At 40.0% G+C, this 26,527-nt stretch overlaps 2 protein-coding genes and 1 long non-coding RNA gene across 4 annotated transcripts in view; 1 reads left to right on the forward strand and 2 right to left on the reverse strand.

Annotated features, from left to right (window-relative positions):
* Positions 1–1,967: 1,967 nt before the first annotated feature.
* On the reverse strand, positions 1,968–4,888 carry LOC124305142 (threonylcarbamoyladenosine tRNA methylthiotransferase). Its single transcript, XM_046764222.1, has one exon. It carries the CDS (start codon positions 4,690–4,692, stop codon positions 3,055–3,057), a length of 1,638 nt encoding a protein of 545 aa, XP_046620178.1. The 5' UTR covers positions 4,693–4,888; the 3' UTR covers positions 1,968–3,054.
* A 159-nt stretch (positions 4,889–5,047) lies between these two features.
* LOC124304590 (uncharacterized) lies at positions 5,048–8,447 on the forward strand. The gene is made up of 2 exons (XR_006908226.1): positions 5,048–5,144; positions 5,308–8,447. It is a non-coding gene; the product is annotated as an uncharacterized LOC124304590 (long non-coding RNA).
* A 140-nt stretch (positions 8,448–8,587) lies between these two features.
* LOC124304588 (zinc finger protein ush) overlaps positions 8,588–26,527 on the reverse strand; it is a 124,063-nt gene continuing 106,123 nt past the window's right edge. For both annotated transcript variants that reach the window (XM_046763005.1, XM_046763006.1), the window contains 7 exons: positions 20,611–20,837; positions 19,819–20,209; positions 17,904–18,324; positions 15,336–15,998; positions 13,775–14,030; positions 13,414–13,647; positions 8,588–12,545 (listed from right to left, as the gene is read on the reverse strand). In XM_046763005.1, coding sequence (XP_046618961.1) covers positions 12,090–12,545; positions 13,414–13,647; positions 13,775–14,030; positions 15,336–15,998; positions 17,904–18,324; positions 19,819–20,209; positions 20,611–20,837 — 2,648 coding nt within the window. In that variant the 3' untranslated portion in view covers positions 8,588–12,089. The remainder of the gene's footprint in view (positions 12,546–13,413; positions 13,648–13,774; positions 14,031–15,335; positions 15,999–17,903; positions 18,325–19,818; positions 20,210–20,610; positions 20,838–26,527) is intronic.

The raw sequence follows: 26,527 nt of genomic DNA on the forward strand, positions 1-26,527 counted from the left end.
GACTAGGTGGACAAGGACGATGGTGGTTCGTGGCGCTCCGAGGTTATTGCGGCGGTTGGTGGTGGACGCGGTTACGCGTCTTCTTACGGGGATGATTGAGCTGATCGACATTTCTAAGTAGCAGTCGACAAGTAGTCTTACGTACTAACTTTGTACTGACTCAATCTCAAGCTTCCACACCGACACTACTTTGGCTGCTACGGATGTCGGTGCGAGCCCGTTAGGTAGAGTCGATAGAGCATAACCCTCCTACGCTCCCAGGCCTGCCTGGGCCCACTTGCCCGCCGAAAACTGGTCACAAAAATTTACCCAGGGGCATCCGTCTTTATATTCTTCAGTCATGTTTTCAGTTTCACGCTGACAATGGTACGTTACCAACGTTTTGCACGCGATAGTTGTTGGTTGTGAAGAACTTCTAGGAAAGTGCTGGAATTCTGGGTAAAACAGCATTGACTTTGTCGTGAATCCATATAGTCGGGGAGCCGACCGCACCATATCTTCCCTCATAGAACATACAGCCAAAATGCATATGAATCGATGGGGAATATAGTGGTCAATAGGGTGCCAGACTTTATAGACAATGGATCCTGTCCGGAGTGTCAAAAAAAATGTCACTTCCGGTCAGTTTGTTCGAGGTTATCTTCCGTCATCGAACATACGATTGAAACTAGTACCAATCGCTAGAGGAGGTCGGATACTTGAAGAAAACACCGGGTTGCCAACCCCCACCCTGTCCGGGGGGCGGCAGCCACCCCTAAGTGTAGGCATTTTTGGTGCATAACTTCTCTCATCGAACATACGGTTTTTTTTTTTAATTGGAGGTTGAATCTCCCGGAACATGAAAAAACCGGGGTATCACCCCCACCCTGTCCGGAAGGGCGGCAGCCACCCCCTAAAGTCGTTCGAGTTTTGGGCCGCAATTTCGAAGGCAGCTGTACGAAAATATTTCCGAAAAAAAAAACTTTGACGAAAATAAATGTTAAAAAAATGTAGCTCAAGGCTAGCGAATTGCCAAAAAACTAAGTTTCGAAGAAAAATAATAAAAAAAAATAATAACTTATTCCACTCCGTCTCGGAGTCGGAACTATCGACATTGAAAAGCCACAAAAAAAAAAATTCAAAAAAAAAAAAAAACCTACGTTCGATGAAGCAAGTACAGCTGCCTTCGAAATTGAGGCCCAAAAGTCGAACGACTTTAGGGGGTGGCACCCCGATTTTTTCAGGTTTGGGGAGGTTCAATCTTCAATTAAAAAGAAAAAAACCGTATGTTCGATGAGGGAAGTCATGCACCAAAAAAGCCTACACTTAGGGGTGGCAGCCGCTCCCCTGCACAGGGTGACGGGTGGCATCCCGATTTTTTCAGGTTCGGGGAGGTTCAATCTTCAATTAAAAGAAACAAACCGTATGTTCGATGAGGAAATTTATGCACCAAAAAAGCCTACACTTAGAGGTGGCAGCCGCCCCTGCACAGAGTGACGGGTGGCATCCCGGTTTTTTCTTCGAGTACTCGACCTCCCCTATCAATTGGTACTAGTTTCAATCGTATGTTCGATGAGGGAAGTTGACCTCAAAAAACTGACCGGAAGTGAAATTTTTTTTTGACACTCCGGACAGGATCCATTGTCTATAAAGTCTGGCACTCTATTGACCACTATATTCCCCATCGATTCATATGCATTTTGGCCGTATGTTCGATGAGGGAAGATATGGTGCGGTCGGCTCCTGGACTAGTATTCTCAAACTTGAAATTCCTTGTTGTGAACATGACGACTGCCTTAGGTCTATAATAAAGCGAACAAATATGAGTAATTCCCCGGGCCATTTAACCAATAAATTTTTGAATAATCATGTATTTAAAAGTTAGTAACCGATTTCACCATTCAATCAAGTGATAGTAGGTACAGGTGGAAAAATATCCAGATTAGCTTGAAATTGCTTTTTCTATTACTTTTGTAATAATGATTACCTAAAGTTTACCGGGTTTTATTGCAATATGGACTCAAGTGTTACTAACAATTGTGCATTCTTTACGAGAAATTTAACCTCAATTAAAGCATTAAAAATTGACTTTCTGTGCCAGTCCCATTCTCCAGGTGATGAACATGTTAGTCATGTATCTCAGAAAGCTTACAAGTACATAAGTTACATAGAAATATAACTATTTAATTTCATCCCTTTATTATATTAGTTCTTCGCACTGCTTGACGATGGTTTTATCTCCTAAATATTACCTTAAATTTTGTATCTCTTCTAGGAATTTATCTTGTCCTTTTTCGGTTACGGAAAGCCCCATTTGGCTTGTCGTCTTTATAAATCTTTAGTAAACGCCAGAATTATGAACATGGGTCAGATTGGAACTGTCTATGGGTGTATTAATTAAATTGTGAAATTGGAAAATGGGAAATAATTTGACATGAGATACTCGTGAAAAAGTAAGATTGTCATCTTTCTAGTGATCTATTCACAATGAATTTACTAGAATAAACAAAATCGCATTTTAAGCAATTAAGAACTTTGATCAAGATGTAAAAAATATATCGGATCAGTTTACTACTGCCATTACTATGCACATCTCGATCATAAAATTATGAAATCGATACTTAGGATTATTTGGTATTCAATTTACTAGTCAGATAACAATCAAGCCAAAGCTTTGGCAAGAAACCATTTGATGTCGCAAAATTCTTTGTCCTGATAACAAACAAAACGAAAGATATTTGGATTCCCTAATATGAATTTCAAACAATAGATTTTCAACCATCGGATATCTATTTAGAGTTTTGACTTTCGTATTGTCAAGAATTTATACTTCACATGCCAAGCAATATTTACATAATAATAACAGTTATAATAATTTTGAAATTCGTTGAATTTCGAAATTATAAATACATCTGAGTTTACGAAATCGTCATATCAATAACAGTTATATACAGTTATATATTTACATGGGAACAAATAAATAAATATAATTCCGCATTGTTTCTTTTAATAGTGAAAATGATTCCAGCAAAAATAAACAACACGGACAAATTCTTTATCCTAAAATAGTGATAATCAAACGTTTAAAAGTTTCCATAAAAATCTGGCCAACACCGCCAAGAAAATTGCAATGAGAGCAAACAGTCTGTATTTGGATGGTTCGGATTGTTTGGTTTCGGCAACTTCAATAATACCGGAGACAATTCCTTTGGGCAGCGGAGTTCTGATCGACGCAGAGATTCCTTCATCGAGCGGCTGTCCTTTCATAGAATGTTTGGTGGCGGATATGATTCGTACCTGAACCATCTTACCCATGAACCCATCCCTCATGGGCACCAAAACCTGTTCATAGAACTTGTTGTGCCCAACGAAGTGTTTCTTGTCGTGAGAAATCTCAGTGACGAGAACATTTTGAACCTGGCCAACTTTGTGACCGTACGGTTCGTAGGACTGAAAAAATTCGGACAACTTTTTCGTTCTCTTTTTGACTTCCTGAGCAGGAACCTTGTCCATCCTTGCAGCCGGAGTTCCAGGCCTGGGATAAAACTGGTTGATGAACAGACTTGGGAACTTGTACTTTTTGCAGAGGGTCATGGTGTCCTCAAAGTCGTTGTCTGTCTCGGTAGGAAAACCGCATATTATGTCCGTGGCAATGGTGACGCCAGGTACCCGGGCTTGCAGGAAATTAACAACCTGTTCAAAGTCAGCGCAGCAATACTCTCTCTTCATATCTGCGAGCACCTGATCGCTGCCCGACTGAACAGGGACGTGCAGAAAACTGTAGACTCTGGGATGTTGAAGAATTTTGCCCATCTCTTCAAGGTGCTCCAGGATGTAGGGGGGGTTTGTCATCCCGATACGCATCATGCAGCCCTCGGGCACGACTTCCACGAGTCTCCAGAGGAGCTCCGGAAGGCTGGAGCCGATATCACGGCCGTAGGTCCCTGTGTCCTCAGAGGTAAGCCAGAGTTCACAGACGCCCTCGGAAAAGGCCTGTTTGGCACGCTCAATTATCTCGTCCGGTTGATAGCTGCCCAATTCGCCTCTCGCGTGCTTTGTTTTACAGTAGGTGCACTGGTTCAGGCAGCCTGTGTTTATGGCGATGATCTCGATCAGTGGGTTCCGCCTGACTTTCGGCAGGGCCAGCGAAGCTCCGCCGATTTTCTTTCCCTGCTCTTTCTTCTGACCCAGAAATCTAACCGAGTTTCCTTTCAACGTCTCCTCGACCACCTCGACCACCCGGTCGATCTGCTGGACGCCAATTACGCTCAGACCGGACAGGAAACCTGTTTTTGGTGCACCCTGAGGTACGCAGCCAGCGACTACAACGTGCTTGCCACTGCATCTGCCGAGCTCGATTTCATTCCTGAAATGATCTTCGGCTGGGTTTTTTACCGTGCATGAATTTAATAACCACAGATCAGCCTGGCTTTTGTCCTCTGTCAAATTATAGCCGTACGCTGCCAGCTGACCAGCCATGTATTCGCTATCTGAACTGTTGTGCGTGCAGCCCCAGGTCTTCACGTAGATTGTTTGCGTGCCTGGAATGACGCTGGACAGGATTGTAGCCTCCGGAGCTTCGCGGATGTCCTTTTTTCGCTTGGCTCGCACTGTCACGTTTTTCTTGGTGCTGTAACGCTCCTTCGGCGTTATGTCCTGGGATGATATCAGGTCCTCGATGTCGTCTATTATGTCACTGCAGGGCGACGACATTTTGGAGGATATTGTTTTTTCTTAGATATTTTCGTGCGGATTCGAAACTGTTCAGCGATTGAGATGAGTATTTGTTGAGGTAATGTGATTTTCCACAGAAATACAGAAACTACGGCTGTTTTGTTTATTTTATAGGTTAGGATCGACTAAGTTAGGTTATCAGAAAGACGTGTAGTGGAGAGGACATGTGGCAATTGGTACGACAGAACTTATCTAGGGAGACATTGTCTGCTTTACCGACGAAAACGCTTGTTACCCGGCCAATTCAAAACATTCGATTTCATTCGAATATTTGAACATCACCTGGATTGGCGCTGGCTGCCTGCGGTTAGAAATTTCTAGTCACTCGGCAGAATGCGCTCGTTCGGCTGCAACCAGTGGTTGGAACACAAGACAAGTGTCACAGAGTCAAAATCGAGTCTATTAACATGCAGGCATTCTCAGGGAGTAATGTGAGTTCGTTTGGTTAAATGTGTTCGGGCAGTGTACAGCTCCTTCTCAGACATGATTTTCCATAACTATTCAAGAATACAACAACAGTTGTTATTGTACTATTTATTGATGTATTAACTTTCAGCTACTCGTACTAATTGTTATATCTTTTATTATTTACAGAATCAGCCGCACGCACCTCGAAACGTAACTTGACAAGAAGCTCTATCTTTAAAGACCTCAATTTACACCAAGAGAATACCTTTAATTATTGTATGTAACTTAGTTCTACGCCTGAAATCATGAATACAATAAAACAACACGTATTGTACAAAAGTGTCAGGTTAAATAATTTAAGGGGGTGTCCTAATCGATTTCGATGTGTCTTGCATATGTACCTTCAAATATCAAAGTCTACGTATCTCAAACGCAAAAATGGTCTTAACAGCCCCATTGTATACAAAATTCTGAATAAACACACACCAACACATTTTCATTCGACGCAGAAATAAAGAAATGGCATAGTTTCTATGTAATCTCAATGGTAAATTCATAGAATTTATGCCATTTCTTTATTTCTGCGTAGAATGAAACTATAATGGAGTATTCTTGGTCAGAATTGCATATAAAATGGTCTTGTTAAGCCCTTTTTCGCGTTTGAGATACGTGGACTTCAATGTTTGGAGATATACATATACGTTAACATCGAAATCGACGAGGGCACCCCCTTAAATTATCCGGAGTAAAAAAAATTGTATGCACAGAAAAAAAAACGTCGAGGCGAAAGCATTCAATTTTACAAACACGGAAAAACGTAAAGAATGTGATATTTTTGGGATAGAGAATTTATTATTTGTAAAATACTTATTAAAAGCTCGAACAACTGCAAACCAAAAAAACCGGAAACGACAAGTAAATCGATAAGACATAGTGGAAAAAAGGTTTGAAAAAAAAAAAATTGCATTTCTCTGCTATAGTTTTTGAATCGTTGACCCTCGTTATTAAGAACGATGCGAAAGCGTTTTCCTTCCGGAGACGTAAATATGGCACATACGGAATTGATTTTTCTCGAAATCAGCCGATGATTTGAAAAGGATAAGAGGCCTTAGCTTTCGCTATAGACAAGGAACTTCTTGTCTCCAGATCGATTTGTATCCACCCTCTCACAATAGCCAGGACTTCTTAAGATCGAACAATTAAGTAGTCAACTAGGGAATGCAATGAGATTTGTGTAGTGCCATTAAAATTCTTATTCGCAGTGACGTCGGAATAGTTAAGATTGTTTCCTCTTGAAACATAACGTCGACGTGGCTTATTGGAGAATCCATTCTAGCAACGTTAAACATAACTGAAATCTTCGTCAAGTATGAAAACATAATTTTATGCTGAACTTTTTTCGATTTACTTAATTCTACATTGCAAAAGGATGGGAGTAATCCTATGAAAGTCATTCTGCTTCGACATTTTTAGAGCCCGAAATCTATCCGTCGAATAATCGATAGAACGCGATAGAAATCGGGTAGAACACGTTTCCGAATGATTGTCCTTAGAAATCCGAAGGGGACATCTAGAACACCGCAAATTCAATGTCTGAGAAAACACAAAGGGAATACTTAGATATTTTTTTCGGGCGTAATTTTTGACCCGCTGTTCGCAGCGAGTTTACACGGTGCGCAATGGATTTCTATCAAGAAATTACTTCCATATGGCGTCTGAATGAATTACTTTCGACATTTTTCAAAATCAGCGAAGAATGAATCGAAAAAATACAAAGAGGTTAATTTTCTTTTTTGTCTCAGAATCAATTCAAATAACCCCGTCTGGTCGAATTGGACTCCAAGGAATGCAGAAAAGGCATTGAAAAATATCGAAGGGTCGACAGCTCGAGAAATTACAGAGGAAACCTTTCGTTTTTTTACTGTAATTTTTGCTGTTTACAGAGAGTTTAGACTATGCGAAATCGATTACTCTCGCAAAATTATGTCGATATAGCATATGAGGAAATGCATTCCAGCTATTTTCAGAGATCACGAAAAACGGACTGAAAAGATACAAAGGGGTTAAACTTAAGTTTTTTGTCGAGGCAAAAACTTTTTGTCTCAGAATCGATTAAGATGACATCTAGATTAATTGGATCTCGAGGTATTTAGAAAGGTATTTGAAACATCGAAGTACCAACGGCTGAGAAACTACGAAGGTAATGTGACATTTTTCGATTTTCCACTCTGATTTACTGTTTGCAGTACGTTCAGACTGTACGCAATCGATTTTTGTCACATAAAGACGTTGATATAAGATCTCAATGAATTGATTCCATAGTTTTTTAAAATCAGTTAAAATTCAGCTGAAAAATTCTCAAGAGCTTAGCCGTTTTTTTTCTTTATTTTCTGGGGTCGAATATTTCTAGCCTGAGAATCGATTCGCATGCTTCTCTTCATAATAATTGGACACTTAACAATAAGTAATTCAGAAAAAACATTCTGAACTATGTACGAATCTCAGCTGAGCGGTTGCAGCAAGAATTTTCTTTGCTCCGTGGTATAATAGCGTTCATTTTATAGTAAAATTATCCGTAATGCAGGAATTTACTAAGTTTTATAAAAACGAACAAAAGCACATATGTTTCATGTCTGTTTGTATATGCACGTATATGTATAGTTGTTTCATTACAGAGTTTCATTCACATTCAATATATTTATTACAGATTTTTCAGCGTTCTTTGTTGTTTGTTATTATGTAATCGTAAGTTTAATTTGTTGTCTTTTTCATATTATGTACGAATGTATCATCTATTTTATCCATCATATTTCTCATTTCATTCATATATCTTTTGCTCTTATTTAGACATCATTTATCTTTCGTGTTTAATTCATCTATGAAAATAAAGGTGACAAAAATGTCATCCGTATAAGTCTGATGTGAATACGAAGAAGGAATATCGAATATGTATGCTGATAATCTCACTGTCACACCAAGTTGATACAGTCGGAGAAATCTTAGTACAACAATATTTTAAAACATGCGAGAATATCATTCGCGTCAGACGCAGATGTCATTATTATAGATGACGATTCTACTTCATTTCATACTATTGAAATATTGATAATTATTACCTACAATATCAACAGTGAAAAATAGGAAGGCACGAAAACACAACGATAACATTGAAAACGAAAAAAGGTGTGCAAAAACAGAATGAGAACATGAAAAATTAATTGGCGTCACGATGATCACGATGATATTCTGATGGTAGGAGTTTCAAAATGTAAAATGTATACATATAGGCATTAATCCAAGAGATGATATGAGACGGGGGTATACGGCGTATACACGAAAAAACACTGGCCTTAATTCTATAATTTTATACACTTATTGAAAACGCGCTCCCGAAAGATGCTGCTGTTTATATATCATTATATACTATATTATTAACAATAATAATCGTTATTATCATTTATATAATATAGTTCATGGATGAAACCACCATCCAAAATACGATCAGTATCGTATCAGTTTCTTTACCGCTACTATTCTTCCGTTTATCAATCAATAATTGTCACTATCATTACTGTCCTTTGTTTCCTTTTCTGATGTGTGATTTGATCACTATCTCAAATTTAATGTTAGTTGCAATTATTGTAGCTTACCAAATGGTGTATCAATTCAATATTCTGCATATTACAGCAATATTTAAATTTTACACAAGGATGGGACAATTCCCTCAGAATTTGCGCGCGTTTTTTCTGCTTACGTTAGTATGATTAATGTCAATCATACTTGTGTTATTATTACTATTACCATTGGATTATATTTATAGTTTCCTTATTTATAGTAATATATTAAAGTTATATATTGCAACGTAAACCTTATCTTTCTATATATTTATATAATGTTTGTGTGTGTATGTATAATATTTATATTATATATGTATTATAATAACAGATTCATAAGCTGAGATTGGTATCGTTCAGGGTTATAATATTAAATGTTATCATCGTCATGATCAGTATTTTTATTAGTATTATCATTATTACTTTTACTACCGTAATACTTACCACCTAAATCCTCTACTGTACAACATTTTACACAATTAATTAAAAATTTTAAGTTCAGCTTCAATGCTCTTTTGTGCTGTAATTCATGTATATTTATATGTATTTATGATAGCATGAACTTATAATTACGTCGAGACTATTTATAATATTTATATATATGCCTATAGTATATACCTATATAGTGTATACGAGATTATGTTTTCGAGTCATGAGATTGCACACTCTTTTATTTCAACGGGATTCGTGATAACATCGTATGTACGATACGAGGAAGATGCCGGTCGCAAAGAAACGTGAATTGATATTCCGTAAACTGAGAAAATTCTATCGATTGAAAAGTATAATGCCATACAACGGATATCATATTTTTTTCTATCTGTAATCACGAAACTGTAATACATCAAAGTTTCCTTTGCAACACATTTCTAGTTTGTTAAATATTTAGGGCAGCTTGTTGAATATAAAATCAAAACTGTGGAAAATGTGGAAATTTGTCAAAATCTTTAAATTCCGAAAAAAAAAAACATGAACACAGTAATCGAAACGTGCTCAAATCAACTACATTACCTATATCGTTCAATTCTGAGTAGAACAGTTTTGCATTTTTTTAGGGGGACCAGAAAGCTCGCAATAAAAAAAAGTTAGTGTTTTGTTGCGTTTCTTTTTTTCTCTGTAAACTCATTCACAGAATTGGAGACCTTTTAAGAATTAAGTATAACTCAATAATATACCAATCGCAAATCATTATCACAGAGAGTTTTACTGTGATTTTTTCTTCTGTTATTTAACAGTGTTTTAAAATCACGTACATTTTTAAATTCAATATTTTTTCCCTCTCTTTTCTTCGTCAAAAAAATTGCATAAATTGTTACAGATATTATTGTTTCATACGTTGCTTTCCTTTTTCTCCAGTAGTGGATTGGCTTTAGAATCCATTTTACATTCACGTAAATATTTCGGAATTTTTTAATTCCAGAAAGAGGTTATTCCGTAATATCATTATTATTATTGTTCGACATCCAAAAAAATTTAATTGTAACGGTTTGGTCAAATAACAAATCTAAACACGAGATTTAAGAGAACCAAAAATTAGTATTTTTGGAGTATTCATTGTTAATCCATTAATGCCATTGTACATGAACTGTAATACGAGAAAATGCTGGCACTATTTTTATAAAAGATTACGATTTTTTGATTTTATTCTGCATTCTCTGAAAAGTAATAACATAAACAAGCACACTTCTCTTCGGTAATGTGTGAGTATAATTTATACATGCATTGTTGTTTAGCATATCAAGTTGGAAAAAAAATGTTTGAAAACGATGGAAATTGACGAAAAACCACATTGAGGTCTCATTTAAACTAGGAGAGTAACGAAGAAAAGACAAGTGAAAAAGGATTCGTACCTATTCATACTCAATATTTTACTTTATATATAAGATAATCGTCATGTATAATATAACAATATGTTAATGTATAAACTGGCAACAATTATATGTATGTATACAATAATTAACAGTCCTACAACTCTGTCTGAACACTTTGTCAATCTCTCTCCTCTACATTTTCAGCTGTACTAACTTTGATTGTAATAATAGTAACTATTATCATTTATAATTCATATGCTTGTGGTGATTAAGCGGAGTGCTCAAGTTTGTGTGTGTTTCTGTGCGGACGTAATTTTAATTACTTAATTACAGGTAAGTAGGGGAGCTAATTCCAACACAAACTCGCGAGTTTCTGTATTGGTATTTAGCTACGCTACTCCCGTCGACTGTTATTGGAGTTAAAAATTATGTCCGATAGCTTACCCCATACATTAATTAATTAATCAAAATTAAATAAATAAAAAAACCAGCCCAATTCGAGACAATAATTAAAGAGGGTATGCAGCGCTGACTGGGCATTAAAAGGTGTGTTGTCCTTTTTTCGTCAAAAAAAAAAAAAAGAAACGTCATGGTAAGAAAAGTTTTAATGACTGAATTTTAATTTGTGCTTCTAACTTTGTGCAGAAACAATGCTGTGTGGCAGGAGAAAATCGAAGAAATAGATATAAAATGATGGGACCCTGGTAAAATAAATAAAAATGATGTCACACGGTAAAGTTGTGCAAATGAGAATTTAAAACAAGAACTATAAGTTTTATTTATTGAACTGTCATATAGGCAACGTTAAGTTTATGATTCAGGTAATATCAACCTCTAAACATGTCATGTATGTATGTACAAAAAAAAAAAAAAAGAGATGAAAAGAAACCGTAAAATTAGACGAATTGACGATTTGACCTTGGAGACCCGCGCAAAACAAGACTATCTCACATAAACACTTTTCTATTAAATATTCTGCACGCGATTGAAGAGTTCATTCAGAGTAAACTGACATTTTTGGAAGTCTTCAATTTGAGATATCGAAGAATAAGTAGAAAGATCTTCCAACAGAAGTCAGATTTTGCCTAGAAACTTCACACACAAGTTGTAACAAAACCATAACCTGATAAAATCTAAGCCTTATAAAGAAAGATAATTTTTTTTTGGTGAAATGCGTAATTTCGAACGCTGTGTTCCATTAAGTCATTTTATATCTCTGTCAAATATTTACGAAATAATTTGGAAGCGAGTTTTTCTTAATTCTTATTTATTTTTTTTTATTTTTATAATTTTAAACTAGACCTAAATATTTGATTGCACGAGTTCACAGAGAAAAATCTTCACCAGGATAGTCGGAATGAAACTTTCGTCCTTCATTATGAAGCCTACAACGAGAGAACCGCCACAACGAATTGGGTGCATAAAAAAAAAGCTCTAGTCTTTTGATCAACTGAAAAACAACACGATCTTACGACGAGCAATATTATAACGAATATTTCGTAAAACGATGTGTCACACGGCCTTTTCTAAATGATTATAAATTCTAAAGTACGGATGCTTCGGTCCTGCTAGCAGGAGTAGTTGCGGTTTCCTGAACGTGTGGCGTGGACGTCGAGTTGTTATTGTTGTTGCTGGCTTCCCCCGCGTGGCTTGAGCAATAAAATTTCTTGTGTGCTATGAAGGTACTCAGATAGTTAAAGCTGATGTCACATGAGTGACAATACCTTGGTCCAGCCTTAGCGGGGTCAAGACTCTCTTCGGGGGGCGGCGTGTCTTCGCGTTCCTGTTTCACCTTCCCGCCGCTACTCGGTGTCAGCGCTGTCGTCGCCGCCGGTTGCGGGCTGCTTTTCCTTACTTCGGCCGTTCCATTTACCGACTGCTGCTGCTGAACGACCGCTTCAGCCGCGGGAATCTCTTCCGGCGTCGTCGCTGGCGCTGGTTCTGGAGTCGTTTGAACCGTCGTTTCGTCCTCCAGGACACAGGTTATGTAATTTTCTTCCTGCCGGAAGAATTGGAAAATAAAGGATCGTCGCGATATCTACCGGGATAGAGTTTAAAATGGATATAAGTCGCGGTGAAATCTGGGGATTGTTAATTATTTCCCGCGGATTGGACAATACGTTAGGAGATCAATGAAGATGATTGGGAATTACCTAGATCGCTGAGAATCGTCGGAAATTAAAGTTAATTAATTGAAAGGACCAGACATTCATCCTAGGATTTAACGCAATCCGTAATTATTTGCAAAAATTTCAGAGAACATTGGCAGCTCGACATGTACATGGAATTTTGGTCGATTAAGATGGATCAAAAATTCTAATGATAAGGTCTGGACGAGTAAGTAAAACGAAAATCGTGAAATGGTAAGCCTGAGATTAAATTGTGCAAAGATTTATTTTCGGTCATCATCAGCATTCAGAATAAGCAAAAAATTCAAATGTAACGGAAAAATTTCAGAATTCAATATGGCGCTTCTAATATACCGGAAAAAGATGAAAAAACAAACTGCTAACTTTATGAAAAGTTGTTTTCCTACGTTTCTAATTGGATCACAAGCTGGTTAAAACACAAAATTGATGAGAAAGTTACAGAACGGAAAATAGGGGACAAAGTATGGTAGACGAGTGTAAGAACCAGTACAAATTCGGTAATATTTAGTTGCTGCATGTACATCAGATTAGTGATATCGATTTTGCGATGAAAATAAGGAAACTCAATGTGACGAATAGGATACCATAGGTGAAACTTTACACAATTATACCGTCTTGTAAACATTTGTCTTAGGTGTCTTTAAAGAGAAATTGACTTCCGGACTACAGTATTTAAGCGTTCGAAATGACGATAGAGAATCATTTTTATTTTCTCACCTGCAGGTCGGTCCCCCTCTTCTCGAAGTGCATCCTAATGTGCGTTCTCATACCACGAAGCGTATTTCCCTTATACCGACAAATCGTACATCGGAATGCTTTGACCCCCTGATGAGCATCTATGTGCCTCTGAGCAGCGCCAGCGGTCGGACTGACCAATCCGCAAACTGGACATGGCCAACTTCCGGTGGGTCCAGCGGTACAAGTGTGGCTTGCACCGGGCTCTATTAATGCCTGAAAAAAAAATCACGCGAGGTGTTCAAAAAGTTCATTAAAGTCCGTCGAGAAATGTAATACTTTGATTTATTACAGTATTGAAAAAGTAGTCTATCTGAAAATGATTTTGGTAGCAGGTACCGACCTTGCACTTTGGACATCGAGCCTGATGCTCCAGAGGCTCGGACCTCTTGTTGCAATAGAAGGCTTGATGGGCATTCAGGTTGTCAAATGATGCGAACCTTATACCGCAAGGTGCGCATATCAGCTGGTACAAGGGCGGAGACGGCGTTCCCGAAGGCGGTGGACTGCTAACTGGGTTTTCTCTTGCCTGGCAATAGTGCTTTTTGTGCGCCACAAAGTTCTCGTGGCGGCAAAACACGATGTTGCATTCCTTACATCTGGAAACCATAAAAATTTGCGCCATTAAGAGACGTGAATTGAGATATTTTGAGCGAACTGGCTGAATGAAAACCCCATGTTGTCTGAAGTTCAATTAAAATATTTGGTTAGTTATACGTTTAAGGGGAGAGTGGGGAACTCTCGTGGCCATATAACGGTTGCGTTTTTTTCAGCTTACGGCTGTTAGCTTTGACGCTGAAAACCTCGAATAAAAAGTCTTTGATCACATCTAATCGAAAAAGTGAACCAAGAGATTCAGGGTGTTGCTCAAAGGTTTTTTTTTTAATAATATAAAGCCTTGTTATTACTTAACCTTAATAACCTTGTTATTTTACGAAAAATTGTGCTTCAAGAAAATTTCGTACGTAATTCAACAAAACTACTCTATACTCGTTACTCTATACTTTCGTTTGAATAATCTTGTGAGCAAACAAAACTTGTTCGAAAGAAAATTGTGGTCGGGATGATTTCGCGCCACACGAATATAACGTAAAATAATTTCGTGTCTGAATGTTATGTGCAAAATGAAAACTTTGTTTCGCAATCGGTCTATTTTGTTAAGAAAATAAAATTATACAATATCAGTGAAATGAATTTTTTCGCGATGTTTCATTCAACACCACCATCTGATGATCAAAAACGATATCAGTGCATTTTAAAAAAAAATTAATATTTACCGATATCAATACGACAAAAAACACTGTCCTAATAGGACTGTAAAAATTGTTTTCTGAATAATCTGAGTAAACGCACAGTCAAATCGAATCAACATACTAGAATTTTTTATCCCTTTGTAACTATTTGAAATTGAAAAATTAATTTTGAAACTCTTGATCACAATCCTCGTATCTGTACACAGTCCGACTTCTCAATAAGAACGCCAAGGCGCCCGATGGGAAGAGTTTTTCCGCAAATTCGAGTACCCCACCATCTGCGCGATCCTCGCACACTGACAATGAGTCTCTCTGTGTCTCTCTTTCTTTTCTACAGGCTAGGCGTTCTTAATGAGAGTTTTGCAAATAAATAATTAGACTTTGGAGGTTGAGTCAGAGTAGGGAAAGTGCACGAGCGAGAAACTGGGGAAAGGTTCTTATTGCGAGCGTTCTTATTACGAGATCGGACTGTACAATTTTTTCTCTGCGCTTTTAGAAAAATCATGGCAGTTTGAGAATTATTATAAACATGATTCATATGCGATGCCCAATTACCTCGTAATAAAATGAAGGAAAATAAAAAAAAAGGAGTTGACTCGGCATCCGTGCTTTGAAGAGAAATGAATCGACGCATAATGACGAACTACTCACCTGGAAACACCCTGTTTGACGAGTACACCGGGAACCGGGGGTGGTGGAAGCTCTGCTAGCCTGAGGGCGAGTTCAGTCGAAGGAACGGGTGCCGGGCTGGTTTGACCAGCGGGCAGCGATCTGGCCCTTGGACTGCTGGACCCCCTGGACCTCGGGCTGCCGGGGGGTGGGGGTAGCGAAGGTGCGGGTGAAACGCGGTTCTCCTTTTCGTCCTGGGGCACAAGAAACCGCCTGACGCTGAGATCCAGGGGGGCGGTGGCGGCGGCGGCGGCGGAAGGGAGGTTCGACGTAGAGTTCGCGGAAGCCGGTGTCGAAGGCTTGTTCGCCGCCCGGAGGACCGTCGGCGCTTCGGTCGTCGACGGCGGCGCCGTCAGGCCCCGTGTCATCGGTTGCAGGGCCCCGTTCGGTAGCAGGAAGCACGCGGTGTCGGGGGTCGGGAGCGCCGGCGCCGTTAGGACGCTCGCCCCCCGGAAGAGCGAGTAAGGGACGATCAGGATTGGGTTCGTCGGTAACGCGAGGCACGGCTGTGGGGGTGGCGAATCTCCAGGGCTCGAAGAGGCGGGGGGCGACGCCTTCAACGGGGGCGGCGGCGCGTCTTTGACCACGTGCCTCGTGCTGCAGTAGTGAGTTTTGTGGGCCCGGTATGTCTTCAGAGAGCTGAACCTGGGAATGTTAAAATCACAATCAGTGAGGGCCTTCGATTCTTTTGTTAATACCGTAACAGCATCAAAAAACTTAGGGGGGTACATACGAGTATAAGACGGTTAAAAAGTGGATGAATTTTTGGGAATCTACAACTTTACTACCACTTACTCGATGAACTTCGTTCAAATTTCTTTTAAATCAAAATTAATCGACAGGATTAGCATTGTTATTAAGAATAATGCCAACCTTTTGTTCGACGACAAAAACGGCTGAACTGATTTACTTCAAATTTGTAAACAACAGGCTTGGACAGTTCATCCTTCTTGCTGCGGCCTCAGATCTTTCACCAAAGAAAATCGGATGCTAACAAAGAGGATAAGCTGTTCAAGAATACTGTGTGATAAAAATACAAGACAGATCCTATACTTTAATAATTCATCTATTCAACAGCTGAAACGTCGTGTAACAGATGGATTTTATTGAACAGGATAATTAAAATAGTTATCTTCGTGGCAAGTGCGCTTAAAATAGGGATTTCTTCACAAGTGTAAAGTGCCTTAGGAGCCGAAAGCGAGTGCGCAAATTACATGAGTCAAGAAACCCCTGTATGCTCACATGTCACAACTCTAATTTTCTGTGCTACCTCCTATTAAAAACTAGAAAGTAGTCGTGTTGTTGACGTAGGTACCGCTGAAAAGGCTGTAAGTGCCTGCAACCAAAATAAAAAAAAAAAAAAGAGAAATCCGTTTCTTCTCTGCTGCATGGTTATTTATCGTTTGGATTTTTTTTGAAGGAAATGGCACTTAGAACCATTCTCAATTCTTCGTTTTAAGTATCAAAGACCTTCGACTCTATACCAACCTAAAACTATCTTATAATGTTGTGAATAACTTGAAAAAAAAACAACTTCAACAAATATTCTACGTGAATATTGGTATTCGGTATGTGCGCGTAGTTATGCCATATGGCACCGTATTTGACTATCAGCTGATCGTTTTAGGCAAATTTTATCGATAATGAAGGTACGCTAAATCTTGAGCATACCATTATTTATCTATTTTGTGCCATCAAGTTGATTTATAGTGAAAAAAGAGAAAAGTAAAAAGTTGTAACGTTTAAATATGACCGTATTCGAGTAGGGTATTTTCTGTTACCAGATAGTGTCGCCCAATATAATAGATCTTAATAGCTGTGATCATATTCGCGTGTAGACATGATAGCATCTTGATAAAGTTTGCGTTTAGACTTTTACGACACACATATTTTAATTTTTGTTTACCAAACGTTATTAGCATTTTAGTGGAACCAGTTTCTTACTGTATCGCGGTGTATTTCTTATTTTGCGTGTCAAGCAATCGCTAGGATGAATGCGAGGATTCTTCTTCCTCGCAGTCTTTAGAGAAAAATTTTATCGAGAAGCTATATTATGTATCTCATAATTATTTAAATGAGAATAACTCTCTGGGTAAAAAAATCTCACTTTTGCATAATGCATGATTCAGGAATGGCTTGACCGATTTTGTTAAGAATCGAATTAGTTCTACATTAAGAAGAACCGCACCGTTGGAGACGAATATTGTAAGAATCGATTCATTCCTTGTCGAGATATCGTCGAATAAAAAACTTATCACGCGCACACATACGAATTTACATATCCGAAAATTGTCGGAGGTGATTCTCTAGACCTGGAAACGATAAGACCTAGCGAAAACTCAACGTTTTATTTTTGGAGTGATTGTAATAACTCCCCTTGCGGGTATTTTCTCCGAAAAAAAAGGAGCGGACGTCGAGAATAGGTGTAAAATATTTTCATGCGCTCCAGAAAAAGCCAAGTTTCAACAAAATCGGTTGGTCAAACTGGAGTGGCTTTATTTGTTAGAAACGCGAGAGATCGAAGAAGAGGTAAAGTATATTGTCACGAACCTGATATCGCAGTTCCTGCAGTACCGTTCGGCCTCCTCGTTCAACAGCGATCCGTTAGAGGGGCTGCCTGGCGTCGTTGGGCCCGTTCCTGTCATCGGCGGTGGGACCGGCGAAGCGGCGTGCATCCTCATGTGCCTGTTGAGCGAGACCTTCTTGTCAGCGCTGTAGGAGCAGTGAGGGCACGCGTATGCCTTTCGTATATCGAACTTCCCCGATTTCTCGTCGTCCTCGTCGTTCGCGCTCTCTTCGTCGGCGCGCGGCCGGTGCGCGCAGTAAAACGTCCGGTGCGCCTCCAGCGTGCTCGCAGAACTGAACCGAATCCCGCAGGGTGGACAGATCAGCGGTGCTGGCCGCGAGGGTTCTACTGTTATTGCCTCCTTACCGTCCGTTGGCAGAATAAATAACCTCCCCGACGTTATCGCTGGATTTTTAGAAAAAATTCAAAATATTAGGGGGAAGATCGTTTTAAATTCACACATTTTTTTAAGCTTGTTTTTCCGAACGTGATTTGCCAATAGCACTAAAACATTTTCATTACGAATATTGAAATTCCTGAATGAAATTTATCCACCGATTTTTATTTACTGAAATGCAGAGATTAGAAAAAATTCCGAAGATTCGAAGCCTTTTCAGCTCTCTTGGCAGAATGTATAACCTCACCGATGTTATCGCTGGAGTTTTGGAAAAATTCCAAACATTAGGGTTAAGATCATTTCAAAATCACTCACATTTTTAAACTACTTTTTTTTTGAGGAGTCTATTATTATCGAAAACACTGGAACAATTTCATTGCGAAAATTGAAACTCCAAAATGATGGGTTTCTATCAGTCAAGATTCGACAAGCTCATCGCAATTATTATTAAACTAAACTTTGAAGTGAATATCGTGATTACCACTATTATGATCATCAAATTTTACATAAACATAATTGATTTCAATTAATCTTTGAAAGACGAAGCTACAGCAGCTATAGCTACTAACTGAGAAAAATTTAATTTTTTATGGCGTGAAAACTTCAAAACACACGTATGGTTACAATAACGCTTGAACAATTATTAAGATTGCAAAAAGGAGTATAAGTAACTATTCAGTGATGTTATAGTTGACAATGCTATTTCCTGTCTGTAGCAACGTTACATATGTTGAATGTAGCTATTTTTTCAGCTATACCAGACCTTAACATCAATTTAATTGTTGCACTAACATCAAATTGACACAATGAATAGCAAAAAATATAATACAAGTGACCATAATTAAAAAAATAGGAATAAACGCAATAACACATGCTAGATTTTCTGATTACATCGACAAAACCCACTTTCATCTTATATCCAGAACTATATTTTTTGATTATGTTGAAAAACAAGTGAAAATAGTTCAAGACCTTACAAGGAAGGTATCCCAGGTCGATCGCTCAGATTTGATTTATTTTGTAATATGTTATAGCAGATTAAAAACTAAGTGACAGATATTTTTTTTTATTTGCCATTAAACACTTTAAGGGGGTGAATCCACCCTCCACAGTAAGGCATGTGAAGGGGCGATTTGGCAGTTTCACTCACAAGAACATAATATTTTTTAACCAACAGAACTGCAAAAGATTTCTCATAACAAGAGGGGCAAAATGTAATTTTCGTAATAAATAAAAAAAAACAAAAAACTGCCGAATCGCCCCTTGACATATCTTACATTGGGGGGTGGTTTCACCCACTCAAAGTGTTAAATGGCATATTCAAAAAAATACGTGTCGCTTAGATTTTAGTCAACTATAACATATTAGAAAAAAAATCGAATCGGAGAGATCAACCTGGGATACCTTTCTTGTTAGTAATTACAAATTATACATTTTTCTCAGTGTAATTTGGAGCTAAATTATCACTATTATCACTCTACTATCCGAGAATACATACGAACCTTTTTGAAGCGCAGCAGGAAGGGGTGGAGTAAGGTTAGCGGTCGACTTGTTATCCGGTTGGATAGTTAAAGCGGCGACAGTCGCGGGTCGAAGGGCAGGATCAGTCGCCAGACTAGCATTCAGTCTCAATTTAGGTGTAGCTTCATCGTCGAGCTTCATCTTCTTAGCTTGGACCGGAGATTCATCGAGTCGTCGAAGGTCGCCGAGGGCTCTGCGCGCCTCTTTTCTCCTCGACGACGACGGTGGTGAGCATCTCCTTGTCTCGTTCGAGCTCTTGACCGTCTCGATCACGTCATCGTCTGCGTCCGCCTTTCCTCGATGATTTTTTGGGCTCAGGTCACGGGTCGTTCGTAGTGCCGCCTCCCGCTCTTGCAACTTTTTTGCACATGCCTAGTGAGGATAATTTTTTATTCTTTTAGTGTGCTTCTAGTTTCGCGAATAAATTCGGAATAGGAGAAACATCACCTGCGAACACGGCCACTTTTTTTTCAACCGTCGTGAAAAGTTCTTCTGTTACTTGCTTCAGATTTTATAATCGAACCGTTCAGGAAAACGCTTTGTAGTTATTTCGAAGTGAACGTTGTCGTATTCTGACAATTTTCAGTGAATTATTTGTCACATTTCAATTGACCTGATAAAGTTAATTTAACGTGGACAACATAACAGTGCTATGATAAGCTAGCAGAATTCCAAAAAATTCGACGAGGCACTGAAAGAGAGTGACCAAGTTTACAGAGAATTCATTCATTATACATATAGACAGTATCTGTTTATTTGTTCAAAGTACATACCTCGATTTCCTCAGCCCTGTTGCCGAGCCGCTTGCGCACATCTTCGGGTAGTACGGTCTGTAACCTCGGTCGAATTTCTTCGGCTGAATTCAACCGTGGAGGTGGTGGAAGACTGGACTCGTCCTCCCCAGGATGCGCCGCAGGACTAGACACCCCCGATCCACCGCCGTCGATGCCACTGCTTACCGAAGGGGTTTTCTCTGAATCGCTCCACTCTTCATCTTCCCCTGCAGGAACAGAAAACGATGTTACTTATTACAATTTAAGATAGCAGGGTCAGGTAAAATGTTACGCTTCCACTACACTCCGGGAAAACTCTCCTCAAGGAAAATATTACTCTTCAGAAAGTGGAGTTCAATTGCAGAACACAAAGGTAAAGAAAGACCAACGACATAATTACTCGGAAAAGGAGGTGTCCAAAGGTATTTTTCAACGTTTATCAACATAGTTTAACACTTGCGATAAAAAATCTAAAATTTAACTCTGGTAAATGTGCCATGAGCTTTTTCAGCCTCGTTGCCGAATTACTCATAGAACTCATAGATCGAAGTCACATGTGTTTCAATGTGATTACCACATTCTCCAACAACTTGGAATATTTGAGCATGCTGACTCCTGGCTTGGAGATTAAACACAGTATGTTCCAATGCATAAAAAGTTTGGTTTATCGCGAAAAACGACATCAGTGAACAATCATCAAAAGTCGCGATGAGTCTATAAGCAGTGGGTGGAAATCTAGTCAAACTACCTCTGGCAAAAGTAGTAGGTTGGATAAGTATCACCAGAGGACGGCGAGCAATCCGAGCGGACATCTTTTCAGCGGTCATTTTCACTTGGAAAGGAATGAGCGGTCATCGTCAGTACGCCGGATCCCCGATGGTAATTCTTTTCAATTGCGGTTGCATGCAGCGAAGGTAACGAAAGCGGCCAAGCGCTCGCCCTGCAGTCACAGAGGTGGGAGTTCCCCGGGGCTCTTAGACCTCGGCGCTGGTCGAGGTGGCCCGGAATATATCTCCGAGGGGGAAACACGGCCGCTATTAACATATCGTCGACCCGATAAACCTTTCTGGGAAGCGATACCATGCGCTCGACCCCAGGTTGTAGGGTTGGGGTTCGATCATCGCGTGTGTCTCTGTGTGGCTGAATACCGATGCACTTTTCCCACTTTGGAAACACTGGCTGGGCGTTCGCAAAGTTCACTCAGGAGCGAGCCCTCAACTGATAGCTGATGGTGAAAATTTAGTATTATAAAAGGTCTGGCGGCCCATCACCTCGAATGTCATGGGTTCGAATTGTCAAATTCCTGAATTGTGATTAGTAATTTCTAATGGTTAAAACTCAGAACGGAACCAATCTTCCTGGTATGACTGAAAGTTGGTAACGATGGAAGGTTTCGTCCATTTAGAGTATCGAATCTTAGAAGTAATGTATTTTGAAATACTTCAAAATTTTTATCAGATTTCTATAAAGATCTTTAGGCACTTCTGAATTTGACATGTCGGACTTATTGTGACATCCAGTAATGTCACTATTCGAACAAATGAGATTCGATGTGACGGTCAGTCTGAACTTTGATAGTGCAAAATTCTGTCCCGCATTCCAATCGACGCTGATATCGGGATTGCTTTTGGGGTTTCAATCCGTCTTCACACCTCGGTCTTGGTCTGGATGCATACTCTCATCATCAGATCCAATCGAGTTTTGTCGCTGCTTCAGTGTGTCTAATGCAAATGGGTACGACACGCAAGAGAAGGAATGAGGAGGACCGCGTGACCTCGCCTCACCCTCTTTCGCTCCTTTGCCACCTTCTGCCCACTCCTGTACTGTTCGGAGTAAGTCCTCAACCGGTGGATAAGCTCCCGTAGAAGCGCGACGAATGAATACGCGCGCGGTGCCGAGATGTGTTGCTCTCGCTGCTCGTCCTCTACAACCAGCTTCTCGCTCCGAGGAGCACAGCCCGGCACTTGTGCCAAAGCTTTTCTACACGCTCACTCGAGATATGCTAATGCGGTGTCCTGATCGTGACAGTGGCCCTGCTAAGTGAGAGCTCAAGCCGTATCCTGCTGCACTGCCTGCTCCCGCCGCTTCTTCTCGGCATGGTGTTCTGATCATAGGTGCCTTGGAAATAATTGTCTCTTCTCGGTAATAAACTCGCTCGCCGATTAACGCCTCTTCCGAGTAATCAAACTGATCAGAACCTTCCGCTTGCACCGTACAGAAGCTGTATTAAGCTGGTTGCTGCGTACCCAGTCTCTGGTTCAGGTTACAGTCACGTGGTTTTTGGTATTCTGAATTTATTGCATCCCAGTCGACTCGGCAAAGAAGACAAGGAATATCTGATAGCATCCAAGAAAATCTAAACTAGGCAGGAGAGGCGAGGTGTGGCCCGATCCGGACAGCTGGAACGAATGGAGCAAGTATCCCAACTTCAAGAAAGAAATAAGGAGAAGGGTTCCATCAGCCATCAAGACTCACAGCAGAGAGTTATAACTCTGTCCACTCATCCCAAGTGAATTTTAACGGCGTTTCCTTCGCAATCAGTTTACCGCTTTCTGACATTCAAACAAAACCTTATCGCATTTGACTCCTGCATGCCGTCGCCTCAAGGAAAGTTAGCGGTGGCGAATTGCTAGGTCATTTTTCCACTCAAGAATCTACCATGGTGACGAAGATCATACGGCTCGCTCGTAAAGAACATCGAAGAATGTCAAAAGCCGGTGCCTGGCCGAGTCGCCTCGGTGTCGTTAACCCTGGTTCGTCGTCCATCGAGTCAGTTCGACGGCTAATCATCGGTTATCGGGTTTCCGTCTATGTAGCGTCTGGCCGTCCAGCTGTACTTCGTCTACTCTCTTCTACATCGTAGGTCTCTGACAGATTACCCAGCGTTCCTTCTTAATTTATCAATAATTGGTATGTTTGTAGCCCCATGGGATCAGCCGGTGAGTCAACCGGTATTTCTGGTGAAGACACCGCCACGCCACGACTCGGCACCCAGGTGCGATCAGAACAGACTGACATGACTGTCTTTTATCCCCCTTTCCAAATGCCCGATTGCTCGCGTTCTTTTTTCCTTCTTGGAACGACCTGAACGGTTAGTCAAAAACTATAAAACGGTTTACGAAGAGAGACAGTATTGTTTTTTTTTCAAACTATTTCACTATTGATTGCAAGTTTGTTGCAGGTATTTTATTAGATACCATCTTTAACGATTTCCGATTGATTTCTCTCCAGTAATCACCGTAGAGAGCCAGTCGCAATTTTTAGAGTTGAACCGCCAATCTCATGATTAAGCAGAGATTACCGTCAGACCAAAATACGTCTGACTGCGGTTCAACGTCCAGGTGGAATTGCAAATACTATGAAAGACTATGATAAGATCTAGTTTTACTAAGAAATTCCAACAAACGTTCGAGCGTTTGATCATTGGCCTTCTGTACGGGATACTATAAATCTGGTGAATTATTGGATTCTCGTGAAGACGTAATGGTCAAGAGGGTTCTGGTTTGATAATGGGTTTATGGTGAACAGCAATCAAGACGAATAGATTTTGAGGTTCAGAGTTCCGATTCCGCACTTCTGTGAGTTCGTGAAGAGCAGTTCATTCGAGTCACTGATTGGCGTTTATCTCTAGGCGGGAATAGCGTGGTCCAACCAAAGGAGAGGTTGCACCAGGCTGGTTTCGCCGTATCTTCCGAGGCATCTGTCACGCGGCTCACACCGGAGGAACGAAGGAACGAACGCACGAGCTCTTAAAAACTCCATCTTTGCCACGGACGGCGTTGAATATGCAGAAGCAAGATGGTTTATACGTGTTGTCGATTAAGCCTGAGACGAGGCAGTCATTAAGCGATAGCCTGGCACGACGATGGCGACTACGTGTAACCAATCGAGGTCGTTCAAGCAGGTCGCGCGTCGTCCTCGAATATCTTCTTCTTCTTCTTCTTCGGTTTAAGAAGGAGGGAACAAAGCGAGGACAACGAGGACGATCTGTAACCGCGAAGAGGCGAGGAGAGGAGAGAAGAGAGTGAACGGACCCTGCAGATGAGCGCTGACTGCGAGCAGCGCGACTCGTTCGCATCCGTTCGTCTAGCGATCTAATCGGGAATTCCCGCGCCGTGTGCCTAATTAAAGATCAATATCTGACCGATATTATTGCACCCCCCGCCCTGTAGCAGGTTATTAAATTCCGGTATCTCGTGATCTGCTGCCCAGACCGGGGCCCGGTCCTCTATATCTGATCCCGCCGGGCCCCGAGATCTCCCTCGCCTAACAGCGCCCCCTTTTCCCCCCTCTTCACAGCTCTTTCACTCCCCCACTGTCACGAGGACGACGTCCTTGAAAGGATTCGCCCTCTTGTACCACCGGCTAGTTTCGAACCAGTGAAACGCTTCGCGCTCTCGATGAGAGATTGTACCTTGAGACTCCGACTGTTTCGTCGTCTGGTTGGATCCGCGCACCGTGAAAATCATCATTTTCACCGACAGTATTATACTTGTATGTATAGGGGAGATCTTAGAAAATTTTTTAGATTTTTTTCTCATGAAATGGCAAATTCATTATATTTTGGCACGAAATTGGTATCATCATAAAGAGCAGTCTTACAGAACGCACTTGTATTCATTTGCTCAAACGATGTGATTTTTTAGCGAGGCGATTTCAATTATTTTTTTTGAATTTTGCCCAAATTTAAAGCACGCTCATGTTCATCTTAAAATACGATACGTCAAAGTAAAATTTACCACAGTCTATTACTTGTATATTTATTGACTCAGCATAATGATTTTTAATAATTTGTTTTAAGGTGAGATGATAATGAAGCTAAATCTTATTTAGAATTGTGAAATGAATTGTGTATTTTAAATAATTGAATCTTTGAAAATGTATGGATTATTCACGACGAATATCTGTGCTGCGTGATTTAAAAAACCGATACACTAAGTTACTATCTACTGAATCGGTAGCGGTTCTTTTTTTCCTTATTCTGTATGGGAACGGTGTTCAAGGGTATGGCACGATTCTTACAATTCTCAAGGTGTGAAAAGGTACAATTTATCCAATGCAAGTTGTGTATATTCAGAGGTCATGTTTCTCACCCCATCTCACACAAGTTTTGCGGTATACGTGTACATGTACATGCACCTCGTGTCATAAATGAATTCACAAAAAAGCTGTTTCTTAGCTAGTCAAATATCGATAGCTTTATTTGAAATACGTTACTTTAGGATGCAGAGATCTCAGATTCATGATGAACATTCATTGCTTGAAGTAAATAAACCAAATTAAGGTCAGTAGTTCAATGTGAATGATTGTTGAGATTTGCAATTTCAGTATGATAACTATTTAGATTCTCTGACACAATTATTACTGCAAATATACTGCAATATTCTACCAATACAGTATAGGACTGGTCCACGTACCGCGACGGCAAATTCATCAGTTACCATACCACATGTGACTTTTTAGTATACTCTTTTTCTCGTGATGGGAGTGTAAGAATAGAATGAAAGAAGGAGCGGAGGAGGAAGGATAAAAATAAGAAGAGCACGACTCGTTAATATAATTATTCATGTGTGATCAAGGTGTCGAGACACCGGAGTGTCGGTATCTAATTGAAAAACGTTCCTGTGGCGAGGCGCGACTGTCGGAGGAGGAGTTTCTGACACGGAATGTGTCTCACTATCACGCTCCTTCTTCCACTCGCCACCGCTCCACCTACACACCATTCGGATAATCCCTTTGCGGCGGCAACAATTCAGGAGGAGAATCGAAATTGCGTCAGAATCTATGCTGTCGAATTTTAGAATTTTCGTAAATAGTGAAAACCGTGTTTTATCTTTTTAATTTCAACCTTGAGATAGATTTTACAACGCTCTAGAAATTTCAGACATAGTTTCACTCTATTTCATGATTACTCACG

Source organism: Neodiprion virginianus, chromosome 5, assembly GCF_021901495.1.
Source record: "Neodiprion virginianus isolate iyNeoVirg1 chromosome 5, iyNeoVirg1.1, whole genome shotgun sequence".
Classification (NCBI taxonomy): domain Eukaryota; kingdom Metazoa; phylum Arthropoda; class Insecta; order Hymenoptera; family Diprionidae; genus Neodiprion; species Neodiprion virginianus.

Bases quoted from the DNA above. Each gene is read 5' to 3' on its own strand.
- LOC124305142 (XM_046764222.1), bottom strand. From the start codon at position 4,692: ATGTCGTCGCCCTGCAGTGACATAATAGACGACATCGAGGACCTGATA.